Below are 26,214 nucleotides of genomic sequence, written 5' to 3' on the forward strand. Positions count from 1 at the left end.
AAAATATATAATTAATTAATTAATTTTATTAATTAATCATACTGAAATTAAAAGCTTTAATTAACGAAAAATTTAATAAAGAAATTAAATATTTTAATAAAAGTAAAATATAAAAATTAAATAGTATATATTTTAAAATATATTAATTAAATAATTAATTTTATTAAAATATAATAATTAAATAATAATTTTTTTATAAAAAATTGACCAAGATCACTTTTTCTTTTAAATATGTACGAAAAAATTATTATTTAATTTTTTATTTAATAAAATTAGTTATTTAATTTTTTTATTTTAAAAAATTATATTAATTAGTTTATATGTTTTTGTTTTCTTTACTAATTTGAATTTGATTATGTCTCTATAATTTGAAATATACAATTGTATAATATTTTTATTTTTTAAATATTAAACTATTTAATTCACATAAAGATAATTTTTAATATTTTAAATATATTATTTAATAAAAATAATTTGATTTAAATTAGATAAAAGAGGGTAAATAAATAAAATATAAAATTAAAAAATATATTTTTAAAAATGAAAAGATGAAATAGTTAATTTCAATAAATTAGAAAAATTAAATAACAATTTTTTCTATATGTAAAAATTAAAAACTCAACTTTCGCTAATTTTACTAATTTAGATATATTTATGGGATAATAGTGTAAATACTATGAAAAGAACGATTGATTGTATTTTTAAAAAGTTTTAAATATAATTTAAAACATAAAAATAAAAAATAAAAATCAAACTTTCACCGCCTGTTCTCTTGTTTGTCCCTCTCTCCTCACCTTCCTTAAATATGCTTATGTCAATTTTTTATTAATAAAATATACTTAATAATTAAGCAAATTCTATTGCATTGCAAGGTATATAACAGGAAGATGCCTGGATGTTGTGTTTCAACTTTCAAGATAACCAAATCAATGGAAGTCATTTCTGTAGGATTTGAGCCGGTGGAAAATTTCCATAGTCATGGGAATTCCTGCAAGAAAAGGCTACATGAAGAAGGTTCCCAGAATGTCTACTCTATTATTTTCAAACCCCAGTTGTGCTATTTTGAGGGTATGAATATGAAAATTCAATTTATATGTGCATTTGGTGGGCGACTCTTAACTTAATAGAGTTGGAAATTATCACGAGCAACTACAAGAACACGTCTGTAACGTAGAATTAATAAGAAACTCGAATCTGCCATCATTGAAGCATAATAATCTATGATTGCTTGATTGACTAGCTAGTTTTATGTTTTCAGATAATTACTGGGTGATTTCCAAATCAAAATACAGAAGTAAATCCTTATGTATAAGACACTCAATCTTCTTACATGTTTATAAGTAGCCTTCTCCCTTCTGTGTCCATTGTTATGAATACGATCTCACCACAAGCTGGAGTTCCAGTCATTTTGGTCTCATATTCAGGTGATCCATTTCTCCTTAGCTCTTTTCATACCAAACATATTTTCCAATTGATTGCTTTGCTTTTCATGGATTAAATATATTTCATTTAGGTCATTTAATTTTGAATCATATTTGCTGTGTCTTCCAAGACTGTTAGAGGGTGAGGCTTAACATTTTCTGCATCAAGAGTTAATGTAATAGGGTTTGAATTTGCTTATGTTACTGGAACCATCATCAGTTAACTGATACTTCTATTATTTGACTGGTTCTAAAAAAAATTTAGGAGAGTATGGATTGGAAGATGAATAGAATTGAATCTGGAACCTGTTTATGATTATGTATACAGGGCTCTTGGTTTTTAAAGACTAGTAGAATTGCACGTATACAGGTACTATTTTCCTTTCTGAGTGAAAATGCAGTACAGTGAAACTAAAGAATTAGCAGATGAGATTAGAGCACAACTAAGTGAAGTACCTTCAGCAAACCGAGAGTATTGCATTGGTAGAGTGCGCAGACGACTCCGAGAAGCTCATAGGATACTTTACATTCCCATGACAATCTCAATAGGTCCTCTTCATCACAGCAGGAGTGACCTAAGCGCTATGGAAAAGTACAAACAACAGTACACAAAATCTTTCCTTGAGCAAAGTCCACACTTGTTTCTTGAAGATTACCTGAAAGCACTGCAAGGTCTAGTAGAGAAAACAAGAAAATGTTACGGGGAAGAAATTAACCTCAGTAGCAAGAAATTCAAGAAAATGATGTTGTATGATGGATGCTTCATCATCGAGCTATTTCTTCGGTTCAAGAAGGAGGTTCCAGGATCAGAAGATGATCCGATATTCAGAAGAATTGGATTGCTTAATCGAATCAAACGAGACATGATATTGTTCGAAAATCAGCTTCCATTTTTTGTTCTTCAATGCTTGTTTAATCTAAGTACAGTATTCAATGGAGGACCTTCTCTCATAGAACTGGCACTTCATTTTTTCAGTGATATAATTCCAGGACACAGAAGTATCCCCCAAGAACAGGGTGCTGATCTTAAGCATTTACTTGACCTCCTACGCCATAGCTATGCACCATCTTGGATTGACGCGAATCTAATGGACGATGATCCTGAGCTACTTATGTACAGTGCTACTGATCTTAAACTCAAAGCTGCAGTTAAGTTTAGGACAGCTTCCAAGGCAGGAAGCTTATTAGACATTAAGTTTCACTCTAATGGGTTGATGGAGATCCCACGATTGAAGCTTCAGGCTGAGACTGAAACTCTCTTTCGAAATTTTATGGCGTTCGAGCAGTGTTGTGAGAGGTCTAATGCTTATATCACTGATTATATCTCCTTCATGGGGTGCTTGATTAAGGCTTGGGATGATGCGGATTTGCTGTGTGACGCCGGAATCATAGAGAGTCACTTGCCATGGGACCCTCTTGCCATTACCGATCTTTTCAGGACTCTAAGCAAGGAGTTGATAGTGTACAATTGCTATTATTCCAGACTCTGCAAGAGGATGAGCCTTCGTTGCATTAGGCCGCGGCAGCCATGGCCCTTGACGGAAACCTTGACGTATGATTGCTCCGCCAATTTGAAAATTCTGGGATTTCTCCTGGTTTTTATGTGGTTGGTTTGGTTGCATTTAATTTTCCCTTGATTTGGCTTGCTGGAAATAAGCTACTGGATGATCATTGGAGACTGCACCAACGCTTAAGCCTCAGTTATACTAATGTGTATTTTCCTACAATGTTTATTTCTGTATCTGTGAAGTGTGAAGGGAGATTGGAATTTTTTTTATATATATATCAAAAATAACAAGAAACTATTAAACTAGCAAAAAAGCTGAAACAAATTACACTGTTTCAGCAAATTAAAAATAAAAGATGAATATTTAAACATACAGAAAGCTAAAGAATGAGCTGCTTGATTGCAATTTCTCTTGACAAAAGAGAGAAATAGTGTCAAAATTGTCTGACAAGACTTGATATTGGCTATAATATTGGACTTAACTGGTGAGTATTATGAGGGCACTTTTTCCCAACTCTTCCAATTATCTTGGTGATATTAAACAATGCAGTAAACCTAACTACTGTGAAAAGATATAAACCCTAATTACTAAAAACAGATACTATAATTATGGACTATTAAATCGGGTTGAGCAATAGCCAAAAAACCAAAATTAAAATTGAAATGAATCATAACTGGAACCTTTCTGAGCCAGAATCAAACTTGTTAGGAATTAAAATTAGGTTGAACTAGAATTAAAAATAAATATTAAAATCAGATTGAAAATAAAAAATATAATTAGAATCAGACTTAAATTGAAATTGGGATTGCATTGAATTATAACAAAAATTGGAATTCAGTTGGACCAGAACCAAACATGGTGAAAATCAAAACCGATATGAGGTTGAACCATAAGTCTAAAAATTAGAATTTGATTCAAACTGGTACCAAATAGGGTGAGGAGTAAAATTGAAGCCATATTAAACCAAATAAAGACCAAATCTAGATCAAAACTAAAATAAATAAAATCAAGCTGAATTGACATTAAATAAAATATTGAAATCGAAATTAAAATCAAATCGAATCAGAACCAAATTAGATTGAACCAGTTTAGTTCCGACTTGAAATCATTAGTTTTGGTACGTGGCATCGAGGGCCCTGAATTAAATAAATGGTTCCTTCGGTTTTAATTTCAGATTAGTTCTAGTTTGATTTGGATTGCGTGGCTTAAATTATTCCATTCAAATCAGAATTGAATTAGAACTATCCAATCTTGTTTAAAGAGTGAGAGAGATATCTAATTTTGTTAATATATTAATTTAAATTATTAGATTATTTTTTATTTTATAATTTTTAAAAAATATGTAAAATTTTCTTTGTTTATTATTTTATAAAATTTTAAGATATTAATTTTTTTTAATTAATATAATTAAACTTATCATTGAAGGAATATAGTCCGGTCCACCCACTATTGGGTCCAAACCCAAGCCCATGATGCCTTGTGAAGACGCAAATCTTCTTTGTGAAGGTTGCAGGAGGCATGACCTTGGGGAGCGAAGCAAAACAGGTCCTCTCACGTGGCCATGAAGTTAATTTAATTTATAAATTTATTAGGCCCATATTTGTGAATGAGGCCCAATGGGCTATTTAGTGATTGGAATCAGGAGAATACCAATCAGAAGGTGAAACGTGGCGTACGAAGGTAACGGGAAACAAAGGGGGAGCGAGAGAGGAGCAGTTGGTTTGGTGACAGGGATGATTCCGTGGATGACGCAAAGAACGTCGGTCAGGAGAGAGGTCAAATTCGAAGAGATGGGTGACAAATTTAAAATCTACTAATCATCTACAGTTACTGACGTGTCTGATTGATCAGACCACTGATGCTGACGAGTTTCACCTCTTCTTTATTTACGAGACAGTATCTCACGAGAACCGCGGGTGCTTACTTTTCATCCCCACTCCACGTAATGCCCACCTTAAAGCTAACCCTTTTCGTGTATATTATTTTTATATTTATTACTTTCTCCTTAAAACAAAGTTCAAATATCCTTTTTTTTTTTTAATTTAATTTAAGAAAAAAAAATTTGTGCGAACCAATGATTGTATAAAATTCTGAAGTATCAAATTTTTAATATTTGACATGATTGCATGTAAAGTTTAAATTAAATTAAAAAAAAAGTTAATCATAAATTATAATAGAATTTTTAAATTTTTATTTAATTAATAAAATAATTTATTATTTTAAATTTTGTAATTAAAATTTATTTATTAATCATATAAATATATTTCTTCTATAAAATATATGTTATATTTATTTTTAATTAAATTTTCAAATAAAAATATTTTTATTGATTGAAAATAACTTAATTATTTTTTTAATAAATATCTACAAATAAAATGAAAAAATACAAACCTCTCTTCAAAATAACTAGAAAGCTTAGAGGATAATTTCCTTAATTCTTTCTCTTTTGGATCCCTCATTCTGTCAAAAACAAGTTAGGAGTTCTCATACCTAAGATCTAAATTAGAATAACAGTAATATAGCAGCATTAAAATCAAAGCCACCTTTGTAATAATTACTTTTAGAATAAATACTGTCTATATCTATATTTAGAAAAGTAGTTGGAAATTTCAAGGACAAATATCATTCATATCTATATTTAGAAATGTAGCTAAGGAGATAATAAAATAAGTTAATATCTCATACATTGCAATGAGCCAAGGCCCATTGGCCAATTATTGATCTGAATTATAGAGTTTTTTTTTTAATTTTTTTAATTTTGATAAATTTAATTATTATTTTTTTAATTTATTTAAAAAAAATTAATTTTAAATAAAATTAAATAGATTGATTTGGTTCAATTCAAAACTAGTTTTGATTTAGAATTAATCAATTCAATAGATTTTGCTTAAAAAAATTGATAGATATAAATAAAAATCAATTGTACTATTTACATTTTATTTTTAAATATTGGGATTTATTTTGCTTTGATTTAAAAAAAATTAAGTTAATTTTAATTAATAAAAATATTTTATAAAATTTCAATTAAAAATAAATAAAAGATATATTTTATTTAATAAATATATTTTATATAATAAAAAAATTTAAATATAAAATTTAAAATAATAAACTACTTTGGTAATTAAATAAACTTTAAGGATTATATTATAATTTATTATTAATTTTTATTAATTTAATTTAACCTTTAAATGCAATCATGATTAATGTTAGTGGTTTAATATTTTTCACATAATTAAAATAATCAAATATAATTATGAATTCGCGTAAAGTTTAGTATTTTTCATTCAATTGATTTTTAAATAATTAGTGATTGAAATTATAATTAAAATTTTCACTTGCTCAATTAGAAAGTTTTCTTTTTTAATTTTGAAAATCCTTAAAAAGATAGAATTGTTAGGGTATCAACCTCTAATATACAGGCATTCAATCACTGGGTTATTGACCTAATGGTTGCTCAACGTGCTCACTTGCAGTAGGTCCTCCAAGTGTTAGGTCAACTCCTTGAAGATCACTTCTCAGCTTTGGTTCTTTAGCTAATGATGCAGAAGCACTTATTACTGGATATGTTCTTGTCATTTGAGTCTGCCGGAAACTCTGACCGGATTCTGGCACCGGGAATATAGTTGGCTGCCGCGATGGCTTTGAGGATTCCATGTGATTTGAGTTAGTAAATGGCTGAACATTTATGATTTGGTTTGCTGGACGTGAAGGATTTTGAGCTAGACTAGCTCCTCTTGATACAACTTCAGGTCCCTGATAAGATAAAAGATTGTTTCTTCTTAAAACGATTAGGTTCTTTAATATATGTGATACAGTTGAATTATGGAAACTTACAGGTGCAAACAAGATTCCTCTGAAGATCTTCCCATTAACAGTTGCAGTCATTAGAAGACCCGAGTCAAAGGCTCCATCAACTCTACCGCATACCTCAGCACCGATCTAAGGATTTAGAGAACATATAAGTTTCAACCGAGAATAAAGAAAACAACAGATACAATTGACAATCATCTATTGTCCTAAAGTTTACCAGGTTTTGAACAGTGCCTCCATTCTTAGGTTTGTCGTCCAATACTGCTGGACAAGGCATTCCTTGTCTGCTGCCTGTATGAACAACGTGAACACATTGTTCTGGTTTTCTTTTCTCTCTTAAAATTTTGAGATTATATGGAATTCTTTGGACTGCATTTCCAGGTTCTTTCTGGTAACAGGCAGCATCATTATTAGGTTGAAAATTTATTGGAATTTGATTTAACTGGTTGAATAAATTGAATCCTTGAGCAGTTGTTATAAAATGTGCAGCTTTTCTAACTGGGGTTTGCTCTTGATCGGATTGTGATGGAGATGAATGTTGAGAAACTGAAAGAGAGTGCTCCTCTTGTTCAGAGTCAGCTTCAAATGATGAGTTCGCAGTTCTTTTCCTCTTTTGATATTGAGTATCTGAAATGATAGATTAACGTCAGTCCCGTAGAAAATCTTCAGATTATACTACTCAAAGATGACAATTACTACATTGAACAAACCTGAACTTAACAGAAAACTTTGTTTTGTTTCTAATTCTGGTTCATGAACCCCCTTTCTGACTATTTCACCATCTCCCAAAAACATAGTACGAGGGGATCTACCCCTTTCATGGTTCCAATATTTCCCAAAAATCTTGCACATGGAAGTGTTATAACGACCATCAGGATCCTCTGCTCCAAGCTGCAAGATCAGCAACTCGTTAAGAGGACGTTCATCCTCTCCGCACCTGTGCATGCATACATGAAACAAACTAAGAACGGAAATTAAGTCTCATCAGAATAATAAGCATTAAGCAGAGACAATAAGGGCCGGGCCGCGATGGGAAGCCAAAATGTTATAAGAATTTACCCTCCATAGATGGCAATATCGGAGTCTGTAACGACAGCTGTGTGAGAAAACCGCCCTTGAGGTTGCTGGCCACACATATCAAGCTGAGTCCACGAACAAGTAACCACATCAAGGACCCAAACATCATTGTAGTAATGTTTATCTCCAACCCCACCAATGACATAAATCTGCAGATATTGAAAAGCACATTCACTCATTTCTGAAAGCAAATTGATCAAAGAACATAATTCGAAATTACTTGCCCTTTTCCCTTTGTTCACAGCAGCATGACCTGCTCTAACACCCGGCGAAGATCCTTGAACGACAAGCTGTCAGGAAAGACAGACCAACCGCAAAGATCATAATCCATTTAACTAAAATAGAGAGAAGGCAAGGTTAATACCTTGGTCCAAGTCATTGTATCAGTATCAAGCACATCGACATTACCATGATACCTGTCACCACGATCACCGCCATACACAAAAAGTTCATTCCCTATTGTGACAGCTCCGTGACTGTCCCTAGGAACAGGAATATCTCCCTTCACCTCTGGTGAACTCCATTTCATAGTCTTGAGGTCTAATACGTGCAAATCATTTAAATAATTTGCTTCTCCTTCACCACTGCCGCCAAATATTATTATCCTATCATCACCAATAAGTGTAGCAGTGTGACTTTCGCGAGGGCACGGGGAAGTGCCCTTACATTGAGGGCGTATCCACTCTTTGGTAGCAAGATCTAATACATGAAGATCATTTACTTTCTTAGAGCCATTTGTGCCTCCAAAAACAAACATCTGGCGCCCTACGAGAACAGCACTGTGGCTGTCTCTCGGGCCAGGTCCTTGCCCAGTAGTTACCAGAGTGTTCCAGGACATAGTATCAAGATTTAGCATGAGAACATCACTGAAATGCACACCACCACAACACCCCTGAAATCACAAAACAGAGAGAATTTATCAAAATGTAGATAGACATTGGAAATTACAAGATTTTCTTTTAGACAACGCAATAAGGATTAGATAGTACAAAAACCTTTTCTTTTGGTGCTAAATACTCCTTGCTAAATATCTAACAATAAGAAATGGCAAGATGATACCCAAAATAAATAAATAAAAAAATACAGATTGAGGGGAAGTAGAAGAAGGACATAAAATTTTGTAAGAAGGGGCTGGGTGGACTAATTAAATGAGGGGGGAGAGAGAGGGGGACACATGAACATTGCTATATCAAGAAAGCAGAGAGATAAATCACCCTCCTACAAATTATTATCCAACAAAGCAATGAAACTGTGTAACCTGAAGAAACTTCAGACAACATTCAACATAAAACAGAACAGCAAAATATAGGAAAGAACTAAAACCGATGAAGAAAGTATATGCTTCATTTGCCAAATATACTACTACTACCACACACAAGAATAAAAAGAAGTTAAATAATCATAATTCACCACAAAAAATAATTATAATAACATAGAAAACAAAAGCAAACAAGCGCATGAATATAAAAGAAAATCTATTTTAATTAAAGCTGGGCATGACTTTATAAAGAACAAAAAAAAAAAAAAAAAAGCCATCCAAGCAGCAGAAGTAAAAGACATCAGAGTTTTTATCATTAAGTAAAAATAAACATACCCCAAAGATATAAACAAATCCACGAGAATAGCAAGCAGAGTGCCCCCATCTCTCTGGTGGATTAAATCCCTGCACCTTAGGAGAGAGCCACATTGCTTTCTTCCTTGCAGTTTCATTCCGCAGAGAACCCATTATATCTCTCACTTCCTCTTTCTCAGTCTTTCTGTTTCTGAAGCTCAAACTTTAGCTGTTCTTGTTCAACGTAGTACTTGACAATGACGAAGAAAAGGGTCAAAAGAGGACATGAACAAGCCAAGTGATATATCAACTATCAATGTCAATAGACATGAAAAGATGGGCGCTTTCAAGTCTCAATCACTGTGGCAACCAACATCAACAGGAGGCTGTAGTGAAAAGAACAATTTTCTCTCCAATATTAATTAATCTTCTTATTATGCCACCCTAAAAAATATATATTCCTGAAAGAAAAAGAAAGAAAGAAAGAAAATTCTTCACGGTACAAATAGTGAAACATCAATGGAAGACATTTATATGGCTGGATGGGGTTGGAGAATATAACACAATTCATGTAAATTCATGCATAATTTTTTTTTATTTCTAAAAGATAAATAGTTTTTAGAGAGTATTTTGTTTGTTCACTTTTCTCACTTGTCTAACTGAAAATGATGAAATGTGGGAGCATTGGGTTGTGGGAAATAATGCGAAAGGTGTTTGAAGGTATGAGGATTTTGACAGAATAGGCTTATTAGGAGTGGAGGAAAGAACTTTTCCTTTCTGCTAAACTCACAACGGGTTTTCTTTCCTTCCCTCCTTTCTTTGCTTGAATGATACAGTTGGTATTGATGAAAGGGAAGTCTTTCCCTCTCTCCCCACCAATCTCTTTTTCTTGCTCTCCACAATCTCTATATATCCACCCAATTTTCAAGGTGGGTTAGGGTTATTGACGTCGATCTAGAAATGTGTCTTCTCTAGGCTCTTTGGGAGGACTGTGGGGCTTCGTGCAGTGAGATTTTATTTCTTAGTTTTGGTAAAATGGAATGGTGCTGTTACACCCAGAAGGTTAGAGGGTTTTGAAAAAGACTAAAAGCGGCATATGTCCATGCAAATCTTAATTAGAAAATATAAATCACTACTCTCTCTATCCCCTTTTAATTATTTTATATAAAATTATTTATATTTTAAAAAATTAAAAATATTAATTATATTTTTTTCAATTTTACACTTATCTCTATTAAACACGATAATTAATATTTTTATAATTTTTTATTAAACACAATAATTAATATTTTTATAATTTTTTATTCATCTTATCACTTAACTTTTCTCTCGCTTTTTTCTTTTTTTAATAATTTAATCAAATTAAGAAGAATTTTATTATAATTTAAATAATTTAATTAATTTTTTAATTACTGTACATAAATTTTAAATTATATTACTTTTTAATAATAAATAAACATATTTAATAAATTTTAACAGGTATAATATTACATTAGTTAGAAAAATCATTTTACATTTTTAAAATTTTACTTTATTAATTAAATAGTCATTTCATATAGTTTCTCATATTTAACCGTTTTTATAGATAAAAAAAATAATAAAATATTCTGATTACCGCTATACTCACCCTTTACCATCCCTTTCTCCCTTACCTCATGACTCTAGGAAATGAAAATTTATTAAGTCACAGGGCAACCGTTGTATAATATATTTAATAATTAATTATGATAAAATATTATAATAATTAATTATAATGAGACTTATCATGATTGGCGGATATAATATAATAATCTCATGGAACTCACCCATGGTCTAAGCTCATGCCCCTCCCTCTTTAATCAAATCCAATTGGCCCCTGTAACTTCAAATCGAACTCTTTTCCTTTCTTTTATTTATTTTAATTTATAATGGTAATACTGTAAGAGTTGAGAAGATGTGTTCTTGGAAAATGAAAGGGCCAGCGTGAATACTGTGCAAGATTCCCACATAATAAAATAAAATTTCAATTCATTTCCACACCACAATCAATCATATAAAACACTTGAATATTACCATACACCATCATTTCATAATTTTAACTCTCTTTTCTCATTAAAAATGAGAATGAACCTGAAGAATAACCCAACGGCAATGGCACAGGAGTGAGCAAGAAGACAGGTCCAACATTCTTAAAGGGATCCAACTATGACGCTAGCCCAATTTAATTGGTGCTCAAAGAATTGAATAAATCAAATGCTTTACAAATTTGTTTCAAATGGTTTTACAGTATTAGTGGGAGTGAAACTGCTTTCAACGATCTCACCACTATACATGGTCCAGTTTGATACAAAGGGAAGGGACATACTTTTACAACTAAGCCGTGCAATTATAGAAACTCTGACCAATAAGTGACTATAGATGATGTACCTCACGCTTCCTGTAGCTATCTACATGCAGATTCTGGAACATGTATTCTGATATGTCTATAACTTGCTTGGCTCCTGTTATGGTTAAAAGGCCTCGCTCTTCGTTCCCTCCAATCGGAAACTGTTGACAATGCAAAAAAAATATACAAAGGTTTGTAAGTATATCTATAAGGGAAAAATGCATTCCCTGACTACTGAAGAAATGCCTATCTAGAAAGGTTCTTAGTGTAACTAAGTATATCTACTATTATTTCTATTGGAGAAAGTTCACAATAGTGAAGAGATTCCTCCAAGGCAATCAATTTAGACTTGGTATGTCCGAAAAGGCAAAAATGCAATTACTTACACTAAAAATTATAACCTAGGCTCAAAGAAAAAAGACTTCTTTGTTCATCTGTTGGATTCATCAACCATCCGCAAAACATCCATGCTGCCCCAACCACTGATAAAAGTGACAGCATTGCCAAAAATCCAAAATGTGAAATGTCATTTGCAATTATTGCAACTCCCAACATTAATGACTCCGCCAAACTCGCCACTGAAATCTCTGTTGCCCCGATAAGATTTGCTTTAGATGATGGGATCCCCGCTTGGAGAATCTGTGCCCCAACAACATCATATGACATGTGTCCCAACCTTGATAAAACCTGCACGTAGAGTTTGGTCAATTGTCTTTGGAGTTCCAAATTTATTACAAGATGGTAGAAGAGGAGCAACAGTGTACACAGATAAATGTGCTATATTTTGACATTGATACAATGGTCCTGATATAGCAACTCTCAAAAGCACGGACAGTGGATCAATAATTTTGGTCATGTTTATTTAATAAGTTTCAAACTAAAATATTATTTTGCAAAGTACCAAAGCACATATACTAAGATTTCCCATAAATCAATTTTCCAGTCTGTATATGTAATAAGAAACAAAAAGTGATCCTTACAATCAATCCCAAGAAAAAGAGAAGTGGGCTCTGATGGGAAAGAGATCCACTCCAATAAATAACGACAGCTAAGGTAAGAAGTGAAGCCTGAAATACCAAACCAGCTGCTCCAGCCTGTCCAAAGGGAACCAAAATATATGAAGAAGATGTAGAATCATGATTTTTAATAGAGCCATAACAAGCACAAGAAGCGAAAAAACAACCTTCAAAATGCCCAATCGCTTGACCAATGTTGCTGATAAGAATGTTGCCAGAACACCCATGAAAGCACATAACCCGCTAAACCCGCCAATGACAGATGGATTTACTCCTGTTAAAAGATTACATAAAATTTATAGCAATTAGCAAGGAATTAAATGAAATCTGAGAAAAATTATTACTAAATCAAAGCTCATAGACAATTATAAAACCTCTATCAATAGAACTGTAAAATGAAAGGGAAGATGTTATCATGTTAGAGCATGTTGAAAATCATTTATTTTTTTTCCCATCAGCTGGCATATCAAAACAGTGAAATGATTAACTCCAAAAGGACATCTTCAATAAGAAACAACAAATCCAGCGCTTGACACAATCACAGAATATATGCATGTATCGTTGCACAGAGAAGTTGAAAGTTACTGATAATTTTTTAAAAATTAAAGTTTACAAGTAGTTATACTCTTAGTATATCCTCCAAATGCTAATTGTAGTGTTACAGTTCATAATATGGGCTGACAGCTTCAAACTTGAAGCCAGATACAGAAACTTGGTTCTTTTTTTTTTTTTTTTCACAATCAAAGATCAATACAAAAATACATAATAATTGGAAAAGCGGTTTCAAAAGTACCACGCTGTGTTAAAAATGCTGTCATCAAACCGCCTGGAGCAAGAACAACATTGAAGCATAGGAGAACATAGGCAAGGCTTGCAGGAAGAACTGGCTGGTGCATATATTCCTTCCACCCAAGTTTGATAGTTTCCAGACCTCTATCCACTGCTTATCCAAAGAAAAAGTAATTATAGGGAGATATTTCAACCCATTAAGAATAATATTTTCTTCTAACTTTTACCTATGCTGTTATCATCCACAGCTGCTCCAGTCGACTCTCTGCAACACGTCTGAGAAAATCTGGTGTGGTCAAGCACCCCAGTAGATAGCTTGTTGGTCAACAAGGCGAGACCAATCTGGAAAAATGATATTGAAAGTTAGAAACAAAGGCAGAACCTATTATTTATCCATGTAAGATACCAGAAAAGTGATTACCATAATGGGCAATGACCATATCATTAGACCAGTAGCAAACTTCAAGCAGGTCACAGGATCATATTTGGAGAGAAGAATGCCAAATAAGGATGCTCCAGCTATCTGTAATTAGAGATTGAACTCATTTCATGCACTAATCTAATATAGTAAATAGCAAAGACAATATGGGATTGCTACAACATTTACAAAATATATGTTCCTCGCTAGATGGAAATGAGAAATTACATATGGTATTGCTTATATAATGACAAAAGGAAAATTCATGAGATCATGAATTTAGTGAATACCTCACACAGAAGATCAATTCGATTAAGAACAGCATTTGCTTGTGCAAGTGCAATTGGCCTATTTATTCCTGCTAACTGAAAAAATGAGAACATTACGTTAGAGTGTGCAGTGTGCTAAACTTTCCAAGAAAACAGAGAAAGGAAACAATAAATATATGAAGCAACAATGGAAACACAGAGAGGACTACCAGCACAACCCAATCCCGCTCCATAGCTACTCCCAATGCTACTCCACATAGCCTCTCAATAGCCCCCGCTAAAACAAGTACAAGAAACCATGGACAGAGAAGAATGGATGATGCAGAAGTGGGAGAAACAGTATGTGCATGAATAATCATAGTTGCAGATAACAACTGAGCAGCTACCTGAGGCAAGCAGAAGGACGAAGAAAAAATCAGAAAATATATAGTCTCCATCCAACTACAATATATAAAGCAACAAAAGTTACCTGGACTACATTTAGAGCAATAGAAGAAGGTATTCTGGGAGAATGATCCAGAAGTTTGCCAACCAAAGGACCTCCAACAATTATTGCAAGCTGTGCAACACAGAACTTGTCAAAAAAAAAAAATAATAATAACATCCTACCTTTAAATGTATAGGCTCAATATAACATATTGGACAAATCCCAACCTTGGTGAAGAAACCCATGACTGCCACTGGTAGGAGGCTAGGATGAATCAATGCTATAGCAGAAGGCCAAGCAAAATTCCATAGTTGTTCCACTAAATTTCCAGCCAGGCAACTAGCATAAAAGGCTGTAACATACATGTCCTTCATGTTAGGAAGTATACAGGATCTAACATAACTTTTTCAATAAACCAAGTTATATCATATGCTGATTGGTAGATCAAGACATTATTAAGCAAGAATCGATTTTCAGGAAAAGTCAAAACTCAAAAGCAATGCAAAAGCATAATTAAACCAGACTAGTTGGGACACTTTTTAATGTAGAAAGCTGCAAGTTTAGGCAAATAAAGTAGATATTGGTCTAAATCAAAATGGATGCCACACATCAAAAGAAATAACTCCACTTAATGCAACAAACAAACATCATCAGTGAAAATATACTAGTCTAACATACCAAAAAAAAAAAAAAAAAAAAAAATTGTATGAATTTCTAGAGATGCGATGAACCAAAAAGCTACTAGGCAAGAAAACTAAAACAATTATGTTACAGGCAAGTGAGCTCATCAAACAACATAAGAGACTTTCTTAGCTCAGGAACAATACACCCTCCAAGCATCCAATAAACTCTCTCTAAATGACACAATAAAGTTGATTAAAACCCATGATCGTAAGAGGTATATTCTTGTTAAATATGGAATTATCACGTTAACTTGATTTGCAACCTAAAATACTAAAAACTTTTGACCTCCAATTCCCTATGGAGGACTTCCATGTCAGAATTTCAAAACAAACAACTTGCACTTAAGAGAAACTTTGTGATACTAAAATGATTAAGCTACATACTAAATCATCTGCTTGACTCTGAAAAGAGTTCATGTAGTTCAAGCTAATACTAAAGATTAATTAGACTCAAGTAAAACAGCCTTACCATATAATCCAACTGGATGGGCTGGAGTTGCAGCAAGTGCATTTTGCTCCTCCTCCGATAAAACCTAAGAAGCCAACAACCGAACAACAAAAGAATTGCAATTTGTTACCACATAATGACAAGTTGAGAGGACTTTCAAATATTAAGGAACACAATGGTAATGCTGTAAGTAACAGATAAGATAGAACACACCGGCAATGCTGTCAAAAGACTGTCCGCGTAAGTTGCATCAGCTAGCAAACTCAGAGGTTCAGCCTCTAGGATATCAGCTTTAATATGAACAATAGGGGCCGAACAATCAGGCTCAATTCCTGAAACATCTTGTGGGACCTCATCATTAGAGACAACAAGGCTGCATTGTAACTCAGAATTTGTAATTAAGCACCTTGAATTTAAATTGCAGAACCTGTATTGAAACAAGAAGAACAAACCCCAAAAAAAGAGTAGAAAGTTAGTTGCCACATAATTATCAGAAAATTATTGACATGTTACTGCTCATGCATTTATTCATGTAACACCCACTTTGTGAATTAACTCTATGCATCCATGAAAATGAATTGTTGTGTTCAAAATTTATTTATTTTTGAACCTACTGAACCCCCCTCCCTCCCTCTCTACACACACACACACACACACACACACACGCACGCACACGCGTACGCACACATGAAGTTTTTCCGGTTCCAGAAAGTAACCAACCACCTCAGCTAAACTCAAAGGTATAATGTACAAGATTAGTCTTTAATAGTCAAATTTTCTTTACCTTTCTCAGCAATGAAACAGAACACAACAACGTTCCTATCTTTTTAGATTAAAGAGAAACAACAAACAAAGCTAAATAATTATGGAACACCCAATTACGTAATGGCCACAAAGACCATTAATTTCCCCACAATTCAAAAAAAAAAAAAAAAATTCTGTTTTCCTTCACTTCCTCCAAAACCAAGCACCCCCAAAACACAAACCCAGAAACTGCATAAGCAAGCAAAATACCTGCATGGAGAAGAAGCAGAATTGAAATTCATCCGTCGGCGAGTAGCGAGGCGATAGCGAATTCTAGATGCATGCGGTGCCGATAAAGTCGCTCGCCGAATCGAGATGAAATTGGAATTGAAAGAGAGAGCGTGTGAAACTGAGACCATAGCCATACTAGTTTCAACTGCTTTAAATTCAACAACTTCAAGTACCCAAACTTGAAGATAAACGAATTGGTATAGAATTCCTGACAACTCATGCAGCCTCCAAGAAAGGGAAGACTAAAGTATCGTTTGGCCTAACTCTTGTGGGCTAGAATTCATTAGAGATGGTATCACTAGTTAGATGATGAATTTACAAACACGAAACTGTTTTTCCTATCTGGGTCAGTTCAATTTTGAGTTGGGTGGAGGATTCCGAAATCTGGTGATTGGAGAGGTTTATCCAAGCAGTGGAGGTATCAGTGAGTTATGGTAGTCCGCCGGTGGGCGGACACTTCAAGTGGGAGTAGCACCTTTTGTGTGGCTATTAGATTTGATGAGTCATTAGGCCATTTTACCCAGAAAAATTGTGGGCCACTGGCGGGCTAGGTGCACCAATTAGACATTGCCATGCTTCTCTGTAAATTTCTACAAATAGCTTGGAAACAAGGCATGCATATCTAATTTCAATGAGCTCTTTCTGTGCGTTTGTTATTTTATTTGGACAAAAAAATTTGCCTAGAAATGTTATTTTGTTACCTTTCTTTGAAAGACAATCACTTTCTTTCCACAAATTAGAAAAAAGGGCAATACTTTTATGGAAACTACTTATCTACCGCTTACATATTTTCTATTTAAAAAAAAAATTGAGGTAAATTTAGTCTATCAAATTAAATCAATAAAATTATTTTATGATGATACAATAGTATATAAATATATATTTTAATTTTTAATTATTAATTATCTTTGTATATAAAGAAGCATGAGAGTTGTTTGATGATATGGGTGAATGAAATGGATGCGATATCTTGGAGTGCAATGATTGATGGTTATATCAAAGGAGGATATTATAAGCTAGGCATTGGAAGTAATTAATGTGATGCAAGGTTGTGCTATAACTAGCAGTCAAAAAATCATATTATAAATGGACATTTGCTGCAGAGTGAAGAGTCAAGGTTCTGCTATAGGGAGACACACGGCTGCTAGTATTCTGCAAAACAGATAAATTCAGCTGTTAGATAATGCAAAGTGAACTTTTCTTTTCTTTTTAATTTGATTGCTTATTTGAAGTTCTTACCTTGTATTGAACTATCATTGGTTCTACCTAAGATTCTGCCCACTAGTCATGCTTTTATTTAATTATACTGTTTAGCATAAATGCAAACAAGCCTAGAGGCAATACAACCATAACTTATTAAACACACAGCAACACATACATTTTCAATACTGCAAAATTACTTAACAGCAATGGACTATGAAGTACACTTCTTAGTGCACTTCCGCACTTTTTTGTTTCTGCTACATATTTACAGAGCGGCCAATTGTAATCGATCAACAACCTTTCTTAGGATTGCAGTCGTTTGTATAAACATGATGAGTATCTGTTGATGATCCAGAAGGATTGCCATAAATCCCATAACTGCTGTTTGTCTCATCATCACTAGCATTGTTGCTGCTGCTAGTAGAAGTGCTGCTGATTCTATTATCATTATCTGCTTCAACTTCTGGTACTGAACCTGTCACAGGATTTCCATAAGTGCTTGATTTTCCATGTTCATCATTTGGCTTGATATCACTTGCAGCCGGATTGCTAGCAACATCCAATTTCCGCCCTGGAGCATTGGATTGAAGCTGATTGAGCAAACTTTTGTGTTTTAATTTGCATAAAAAAAAAAAAACCTGCCTTCTAGCATCAACTTCAAGATGCAATAATGCCAATCCAAGAACAAATAGAATTGCAATCACTTTCTTCATGATTAATTAACCTGCACTTTTCAATTATGTCATGTAAGAACTTGGAGGTTGTGAGATTAAAAATAATAATTTATGAATGCACTTGAAACTAAATTAATTAAACAATGTCTCTTGACATGCCTTAACCTTATCTTCCTTCCCCAAAGCAAACATTGATAATTAATATTGCTCCAAGGAAGCAAATTTATAAGAGAAAACATTTAATTTGCTTAATCATTATTAGTGGGATAGGTACAGGACTAATTTAGGGGAGTAATCACAATTTTTTTGGCCTGGGGGGCCATTTATTACAGGTGTGCTTGAAAGTGGCCACCATATACAAACAATTTTGGATATGTAAGGGTGAAAATTAAATACAAAAAAAATGATACAATAGCACTCCAAAATTTAAACATTATCCATTGCAGATATGACTTTATTATAATTACTCATTCAAACAGGTCTGTCTATATAAGAAGTTCAAACCTCCATAATCAAATATGTTATCCTCTCTAATTAATTATATATTCTATTTAGTTCCAATTATTGATTTGACTTAAATATTAGAGAGGTTGTCCAAACTCCAAAAAATACACTTAGTATTCTAACATTAAAAAAGTAGTAATAATGATGTAAGATTACTTAATTAAATTAAATAAATTTTCCTAATAATTAACTATAAATCATTTACACTGAAACTAGGGATTAAAAATAAAATATCTATATATATATATGTTCAAATAAAAAAAATAAAATCATGATTAATAATGAAGATAATAAACAGCCTACCAATTAGATTCACATTCATAGTTACTCCATTTTGTTTATTTTGAAGGTTCATTATGTTGGCATTATTGGGTCCAACAAGTAAGTGCTACTGCAAACAAACAGTTCTACACTATGTCCTATAGCATTAGTATGGTTATTGGTAGATGACAGAACCATTAGGTCACTTTGTAGCAAGTCATGTGGATGATAATCTTCATTTTGGGGAAAAAAAATGAATTGCAATAATAAGATCATGAAGAACTATAATGGGTAAGCTTGGAGGTAAAACTTGGCCGTTGCTAGTGAAATTATTGTATATACAACAGTTTTATTATAACTATTAATTACGATGGAATCTCCCTGAAACTCATTACACTTCATGATTTGCACATATACCCATTTGAGAGTATTTTTCTTTGCCAAGGCACACAAAGTTTGGTTATCCCTTTCCTGTTCCCTGCTTTAGAGTTACAGTATCAAACATTTGGGCTTTTCAAGCCCACCATATTGGCTTTAGAGTCATTGGGCTGATTTTGGGCCTGCAATCCAAGCAAATCCCTAAATTAGCCTAATAATAAAAGTTTAAAATTTAGACATAATAAGAAATAGTAAAAATCAATAAATTTTAAATAATAATATTAAAATAGGTAAAAATTTAATTTCTCGAATTTAAATATTAATAAAAATTAATTATAAAAAAATTTCAGAAAGTGGATAAAGTACTAAGTTATTGAATGCCTTGTGTCCTAGAGCCCATTTCCCTGACAAATAAGCCAACCCAAAACTGGCAATTACTATGGAAACAATTGAGGGCAAAATTGTCCTTGTGGTAACTCCATATGATTGGACGTCCCTGCCCGCCAATCAGTTTAACCACAAACAAAACCCAAAGCCCATGCCCCATGGCCATGAAGCTGCCATCGCCGTTCGCCTCCCTTTTCTTTGTAGCGCCCCGCATCTATCTTCTTCTTTTTCACATTCAGTCCAAAAGGGACCAAAACCCATCTCAAGTTCAGCTCATCTCTTCCAATGGAGACCAAGAAGCGTAGCTTTTACGCGAAGAATGGTGGTAGAGGCATGTGTGAAGGTGGAGCAGAAGGAGAATATTCCTGAAGTAGCAGGAAGTCAATGGGGGAAGGTCTCTGCAGTGCCTTTTGATATGGATGGAGTGTTATGCAACAGTGAAGAACCTTCTAGAATGGCAGCCGTGGATGTTTTCGCTGTGATGGGAGTTGGAAGTAACGGTGGAGGATTTTGTGCCATTCATGGGCACAGGTAAATGGTCATTCTATTTGAATTTTCTTTTCGTGTTAATATTGTGACTAATAATTGAATTTGATGGAATGATTTTGTTTTGCCCTCCAATTTGATTAACGTATTAGGTGAAGCAAACTTCTTAGGAGGTGTGGCTAATGTTAATGGAGTCAAGGGATTCAGTCCTGAAGCAGCAAAAAAGAGGTTTTTTGAAATATATCTAGAAAAGGTGAATTTAATAAAAAATTTCCATATTTCTAATGCAACCTCCATTTATCAATATGCTTAATGTCTTTTCACATCTTGCAGAATGCAAAACCAAATTCTGGCATAGGATTCCCAGGTGCCCTTGAACTCGTTACTCAGGTAATACAACCAATTGGTTTGAAAATTTTCTCAATCAGTGAGACTACATGAAGTCGTTAATAATATAATAGTGATGTACTCTGTGCAAAGAGAAAGCTCTCAAAGTTGCTGTTGCATCTAGTGCTGATCGTATCAAAGTTAATGCAAATTTGGCAGCTGCTGGGCTGCCATTGTCAATATAAGATAATCTAATCATGATTTAGGCTTCTGAGGTTCATAAGATATCTGTGTAATGGCTCCTTGTGGCTTATCTTAATGCAAATTTCTTCATTTTGACCCTCTAACCAAAAAGGAAGGGGGAGGGGGGGTGAAGAGAGAGAAAAAAACAAAGAAAATTTACAGAAACATGACTTAATTCCTCTGTTAAATCTTTTTTAGTTTCAGGCAGAAACTTTTCTAGAATATATTCCAGTCACAGCATGATGTTCCCTGGGCATCCAACGTTCATATCACCATTGAATTTACATGTTTTCTATTTGTCAAACTATTGTCAATTTTATAGAGAAATTGTGGATTACATGAAGAACCTGCCTCTATAAATTTCTTTTTTTTTTTTTTTTTTTTTTTTATAAAAAACAATGTGTTAACGCTTTTGCAGTTAGATTCAAGTTGAATCCAATATAATAAGTTTGATATTTACAAGAATTTCTGAACCTTAAGAGGTTTATACTTGGGCATCCATGCTGCACATGTAGATAATTGGAAAATTTTTGTGTGCTGGTTTGCACATAAAATGTTGGTCAGAATACAGTCAAGTTGAGCAGACTTGAGAGTGTGAGGCTTGGTGATATTAGGGTGTTTTGCATGAGTATGGTCTGCCTCATTTTAGTCTAGACACCACGGGTCTAACCCTTAATTAATTCCAAATATTTGAGAGATGATTGTATCTTTCACCATGCTAGCATTGGAGTATTTCTATTGTTATTATTTTGTTAGACTTCTTTTATCAGGTTCGATGCTACTGTGTTAGCAGATGCTTTAGAAAATTTGAAACCAGCTCCTGACATTTTCTTGGCCGCATCTAAGATCTTGAATGTGCCCACTAGTGAGGTATACTATTGTGTTTGCAATTTTATTCTCTCATTAAGTTGCTATAAATTTTGACTTAAATATTATTTTAAATCATTAAAATTATGAAAGCAGTTGAAGCAATTTTCTATTTTCTATTTCTTTTTTTGTAAGTTAATTCATAAAAATTGCGATAAAGTACATGATTCATGACAGAGACATATTTTGAGAGAATACTGAGAAACAACTTATTTTAGTCATTGAAAATGTTTTTTGAATGTATTACAAAAACTGAAAATTGTCAACATAAGCTTATGCATTGGACTGCTTCTTTATGTGGTTAATGTGTGGTCTTTTAACTTTACTTTGCCCTGGGGAAGAGATTTTCTCCATCATCTTGTGGCCATAAAGCTAGTGAATTTTGTCAGCTGAATTTCATTTTTTTTAATATAATTTCATAGAATTTCTCTAAGTCGGTTGAGTTTTACCTGTGTTTGGTTTCTTTTCATCTTAATTAAAATGTTTTGCTGATTTTTGCGGTGTATGTATTGTTATTGAAGATGCACTAGCTGGTGTACAAGCTGCACAGATGAGATGAATTTCCAATAACACATGTATTTGGTTTCATTAGGACATCTTTAGTGATTAAGTGTGGAAATGGATTTCAAGATTGTCTCAACACAGGAGACACATTAGATTTCTTTTCCCCTGTGCTAATCTACTGCATTTTTCGTATGGGTTTCACTTTTTTATTCAATTGATTGCTAATCTATGGCATTCTGTACTTCTTGTAGATGCATAGTTGTGAAAACTACATTGTCAGAAGAGACTCTGAAGAATGCTAGTCCATCCCTTGTCAGAAATGATATAGGAAATGTTTCACTTGATGATATTCTATTTGGTGGATCTGATACAATACTCTAGATGAAATTACTAGAGCTTTCAGTGGTGATGGTTGTGAAAGAAACTTGAATGGATCAAGGTATGAATATGATACTGAATAGGTTTACCTTAACTGTTACAGTGCACCTCATATTTCACTTTATTTTGGATTCCTGAGTAGTTGCACTTTGCTCAGTTTATTCTTTTGCATTGTTTCTCCAGTTCTAAAAGTTTATTAATCAGTGTTCTATTTTTTTAAGACATTTTTCATTCTTTGACATGGTCTTGTTTCATTGTGAAAAAGATCTGAGACCACATCATTTGCACAAACTTCTGGAATTTCACCATCTCCCAGTAAAATTTTGGATTATTTTGACAGATCTTATACCTTCTGATGACATTTGTAAATCATTGTTCAATGTGCAACTATTTTAATGATAGTTTTACTTCGTGAAGGAGGTATATGTTACTGATAGTGAAAGTAGCTCCATCTGAGCACTTGATCTGAAAACAGGGGGATCAGGGCTGTTAGCTGGCACTGATCCAATTTTCCCTGACAACTTTTGTTAGGTAATTCATTCTGAAAGTAATAAACCATTTGCATCGTGCATTGCCATTTGTTTTAATTTCCAAACAAATATACACCATGGGCAGCCACTATTGAAGAATCTTAAAGTTTATTGCTTAGCTAGATCTAAACTTTTGTGCCCGATAATCTTAAAGTCTAAACTTTGCAGTTTGGTGACCACGACGGAATAGGGTCTGAAGTACTTCTTCAACATCCGTTAGGTGTATTATGTGCAAAGGATGGTCAAATATATATAGCAGATAGCTATAATCACAAGGCAATATCAAAGATCTTATCAATTTTAGTTTATAAGTTTCTGATTCTGTTCCTTTTGTATTGTCCAATGGATCTAGGATGTGTGCCCATGCTGACATGGCACTAAGGCGGACTTTGAAATGAACAAAAATGACCGACATGGATAATGGGCCCCTATTGATTCCTAATAGCCACTAGTCAATTTGTTTTGTAAAATATGAATATCAAAAGTTGGAATCGTATGTTTTAACCAATATACTGCCCCCTGAGAGATAGAATTACAAATTTTACTCAAAATAAAGTATTATGTTAATGCTTTAGGTGGTGATCTTCAAAAGTGGTGCCTTGTTTATTGTAATGCTTATGGTCCTTAATCAGGTTATTGATTCTTTCTGCCTTTTTTCCAGTTTTGAGTCAAACTACTCAATGAACTTCTTGCATTGAGGCTCTCAAAATGATTATTAATACAAGATTTAATTTCACAAGAAATTAACAAAAACTGTCAAACATCTGCAATCTATTAATTCAAGATCTTTCATAGGGTTGCATTCCATGCATGAAGCTAATGAAAAATTCTGGTTTGCATTATATAAAAATAATCCAATTTCCTTTTGATGCATATTTACCTTTCGTAAATGTCTAACGATAGGATTTTGACCTAAATAACTACTCAAGCACCATTGAATTGCATGAATTTATCGTTTTCAATTTTCAGATCAAGAAGCTAGATCCAGCTACTAAAAGAGTTATTACAATAGCAGGGACAGGGAAAGCTGGTTTCAAGGATGGTAAAGCACTAGCTGCTCAGGTTAGAAAGCATCTCATAAAATGTTGCAGGCTTTGGATTTTACCAATACCATAATTATATCTTATATCTTTTGTTAGATGCTGAAATGTCTCTTGGCACTTTTATTACTGCTTTTGTCCGGCTGCCTAAAATATCAATCTAATGCTTATTTATATACTGCAGCTTTCAGAGCCATCTGGAATCATTGAGGCTGAAAATGGTGATTCTCTTTCCCATCATATGCAAATGCAATGAATAATTTTTCACAATAATGAAACTTGAAATGTGTCCATGTTTTTTATACTCTTTCTACTATGTTCAATTGATGGAGTAGATAGTTGCAACAATTTGAAGCAAATAGTACACCTTTAGAGTTGAAAATGTCAGCCAAACATAAACTGCACATTGTACCATTACATGGAGGCAATGATGATAATTTGCATTGCGTACAAAAACAAGCAAAGCAGGCAAAATTTTCTACTTATGCATAACCTGAGTAATCTCAACTTGTGAGTTCTAAGGTTATGATAATTTCAACTATTTTTGTCTTCATGTCAGCAAACAATTATTATTTTGTTATTGCATGAAGAGAAGAAACATCCATGTCTTAATTCAGGGAGACAGGAGAAAGTCAAACTGATCAATTATTTTGATTCCTGAAATGAAATACTATAGATCTTACATCATGCAGAGAAATAACGTGTAGAGAAAGCAATAAAACTATTTGTTCATAGAATATTTGCAACTTGTTTTTCTGATACTGTATTCTAGGAATTTGCATTTGCTTGAATGAAATAAGAAAATTGATGTATTGTTTCACGGAGACAAGGAAAAGGTCAATTGAAAACTCTATTTTCTTGCATCAGATGGCCAGCATGAGAAGGTTTAAGCTAGCCTGCAAGTATGTTTACATAAACACATGTCGTTACCGTGTTAATATCAATATATGCAGAAGATTGAAGTTTAGATTACCCAAGTGACTTCATTTGAAGTTTCTTGTGTACCATACCAAGCTAGCTTTAGCTTGCACTAAATTCTTTGTGGCTTTTTGAAGGGTTTAGTTGCTGAACTCATCACCTCGACCTCCTGAATAACACAGGATAGAGGAAGCCATCCCAATTCTCCTGGTGTCAAATTATGTGGGTTAGTGCAAGGCCACTTTCAATAGATATCCTATAGGTGGAGGTGGCCTTAATTAAACATTTTAATACTTATTAAATTAATAATGATCATCATTATTGTGTTTGGCATAAGCAAAGGAATCTGATGGCATAGCAGGGCACTTACTCATGTGCACTTGTGTTTCATTGGCCTAATGATGACGGTGCAGTCAATTATATGGTTAATTTATATTTTTTTTTAATGGAAGGAGGTGGATAGATTAGCCCCCTACATGCCTAGCAAAGAAATTTCATGACTAGATAATTGGTACAACCTTAAAAAAGCCTCTCTGTAATCAAATACCATGTGACATCAACTCCATTGCTTGCCCATTTCAAGCTTTTAGACCCATTATTATACTGCAAGTTGACAGCGTAAAATGCGTTGGTTCCACCAAACCTCATGTTTATCTTTCCAAAATCGTATTTTAATTATTCTTATTTATTAATTAT

General features: G+C 33.3%; 3 protein-coding genes and 1 pseudogene across 4 annotated transcripts; 2 read left to right on the forward strand and 2 right to left on the reverse strand.

Moving 5' to 3' along the window:
• The first annotated feature begins 1,162 nt into the window (after positions 1-1,162).
• LOC110644066 (UPF0481 protein At3g47200) lies at positions 1,163-3,108 on the forward strand. 2 transcript variants are annotated; one of them, XM_058147843.1, is made up of 2 exons: positions 1,163-1,424; positions 1,750-3,108. In XM_058147843.1, the coding sequence occupies exon 2, from the start codon at positions 1,817-1,819 to the stop codon at positions 3,056-3,058; it is 1,242 nt and encodes a 413-aa protein (XP_058003826.1). In that variant the 5' UTR covers positions 1,163-1,424; positions 1,750-1,816; the 3' UTR covers positions 3,059-3,108. The 2 variants fall into 2 exon arrangements, with proteins under 2 accessions (XP_058003826.1, XP_058003827.1); XM_058147844.1 differs by having other exon boundaries at positions 1,792-3,108.
• A 3,164-nt stretch (positions 3,109-6,272) lies between these two features.
• LOC110644075 (tip elongation aberrant protein 1) lies at positions 6,273-10,394 on the reverse strand. The gene is made up of 8 exons (XM_058146900.1): positions 9,411-10,394; positions 8,181-8,708; positions 8,041-8,106; positions 7,799-7,965; positions 7,450-7,676; positions 6,957-7,366; positions 6,764-6,868; positions 6,273-6,682 (listed from the first exon to the last, which is right to left on the reverse strand). The coding sequence occupies exons 1-8, from the start codon at positions 9,540-9,542 to the stop codon at positions 6,365-6,367; spliced, it is 1,953 nt and encodes a 650-aa protein (XP_058002883.1). The 5' UTR covers positions 9,543-10,394; the 3' UTR covers positions 6,273-6,364.
• A 1,139-nt stretch (positions 10,395-11,533) lies between these two features.
• Positions 11,534-17,505, reverse strand: LOC110644446 (solute carrier family 40 member 3, chloroplastic). Its single transcript, XM_021797227.2, has 14 exons — positions 16,798-17,505; positions 15,997-16,210; positions 15,805-15,868; positions 14,880-15,004; positions 14,695-14,784; positions 14,435-14,611; positions 14,247-14,321; positions 13,960-14,061; positions 13,766-13,880; positions 13,543-13,689; positions 12,917-13,023; positions 12,714-12,827; positions 12,120-12,420; positions 11,534-11,894 (listed from the first exon to the last, which is right to left on the reverse strand). Exons 1-13 carry the CDS (start codon positions 16,950-16,952, stop codon positions 12,121-12,123), a joined length of 1,785 nt encoding a protein of 594 aa, XP_021652919.2. The 5' UTR covers positions 16,953-17,505; the 3' UTR covers positions 11,534-11,894; position 12,120.
• A 2,793-nt stretch (positions 17,506-20,298) lies between these two features.
• On the forward strand, positions 20,299-25,339 carry LOC110644461 (protein SUPPRESSOR OF QUENCHING 1, chloroplastic-like; annotated as a pseudogene).
• The last annotated feature ends 875 nt before the right edge of the window (positions 25,340-26,214 follow it).

Source organism: Hevea brasiliensis, chromosome 5 (assembly GCF_030052815.1).
Source record: "Hevea brasiliensis isolate MT/VB/25A 57/8 chromosome 5, ASM3005281v1, whole genome shotgun sequence".
In the NCBI taxonomy this organism is placed as follows: Eukaryota; Viridiplantae; Streptophyta; class Magnoliopsida; order Malpighiales; family Euphorbiaceae; genus Hevea; species Hevea brasiliensis.

Coding starts and splice junctions, on each gene's coding strand:
- LOC110644066 (XM_058147843.1), top strand. CDS start 1,817: ATGCAGTACAGTGAAACTAAAGAATTAGCAGATGAGATTAGAGCACAA.
- LOC110644075 (XM_058146900.1), bottom strand. CDS start 9,542: ATGGGTTCTCTGCGGAATGAAACTGCAAGGAAGAAAGCAATGTGGCTC. Junction 7,966..8,040: donor CTGTGAACAAAGGGAAAAGG/GCAAGTAATTTC, acceptor CAATATCTGCAG/ATTTATGTCATTGGTGGGGT. Junction 7,677..7,798: donor GATATTGCCATCTATGGAGG/GTAAATTCTTAT, acceptor ATGCATGCACAG/GTGCGGAGAGGATGAACGTC.
- LOC110644446 (XM_021797227.2), bottom strand. CDS start 16,952: ATGGCTATGGTCTCAGTTTCACACGCTCTCTCTTTCAATTCCAATTTC. Junction 16,211..16,797: donor TCTGCTTCTTCTCCATGCAG/GTATTTTGCTTG, acceptor GTTTCAATACAG/GTTCTGCAATTTAAATTCAA. Junction 13,881..13,959: donor TATGGTCATTGCCCATTATG/GTAATCACTTTT, acceptor TCATTTTTCCAG/ATTGGTCTCGCCTTGTTGAC.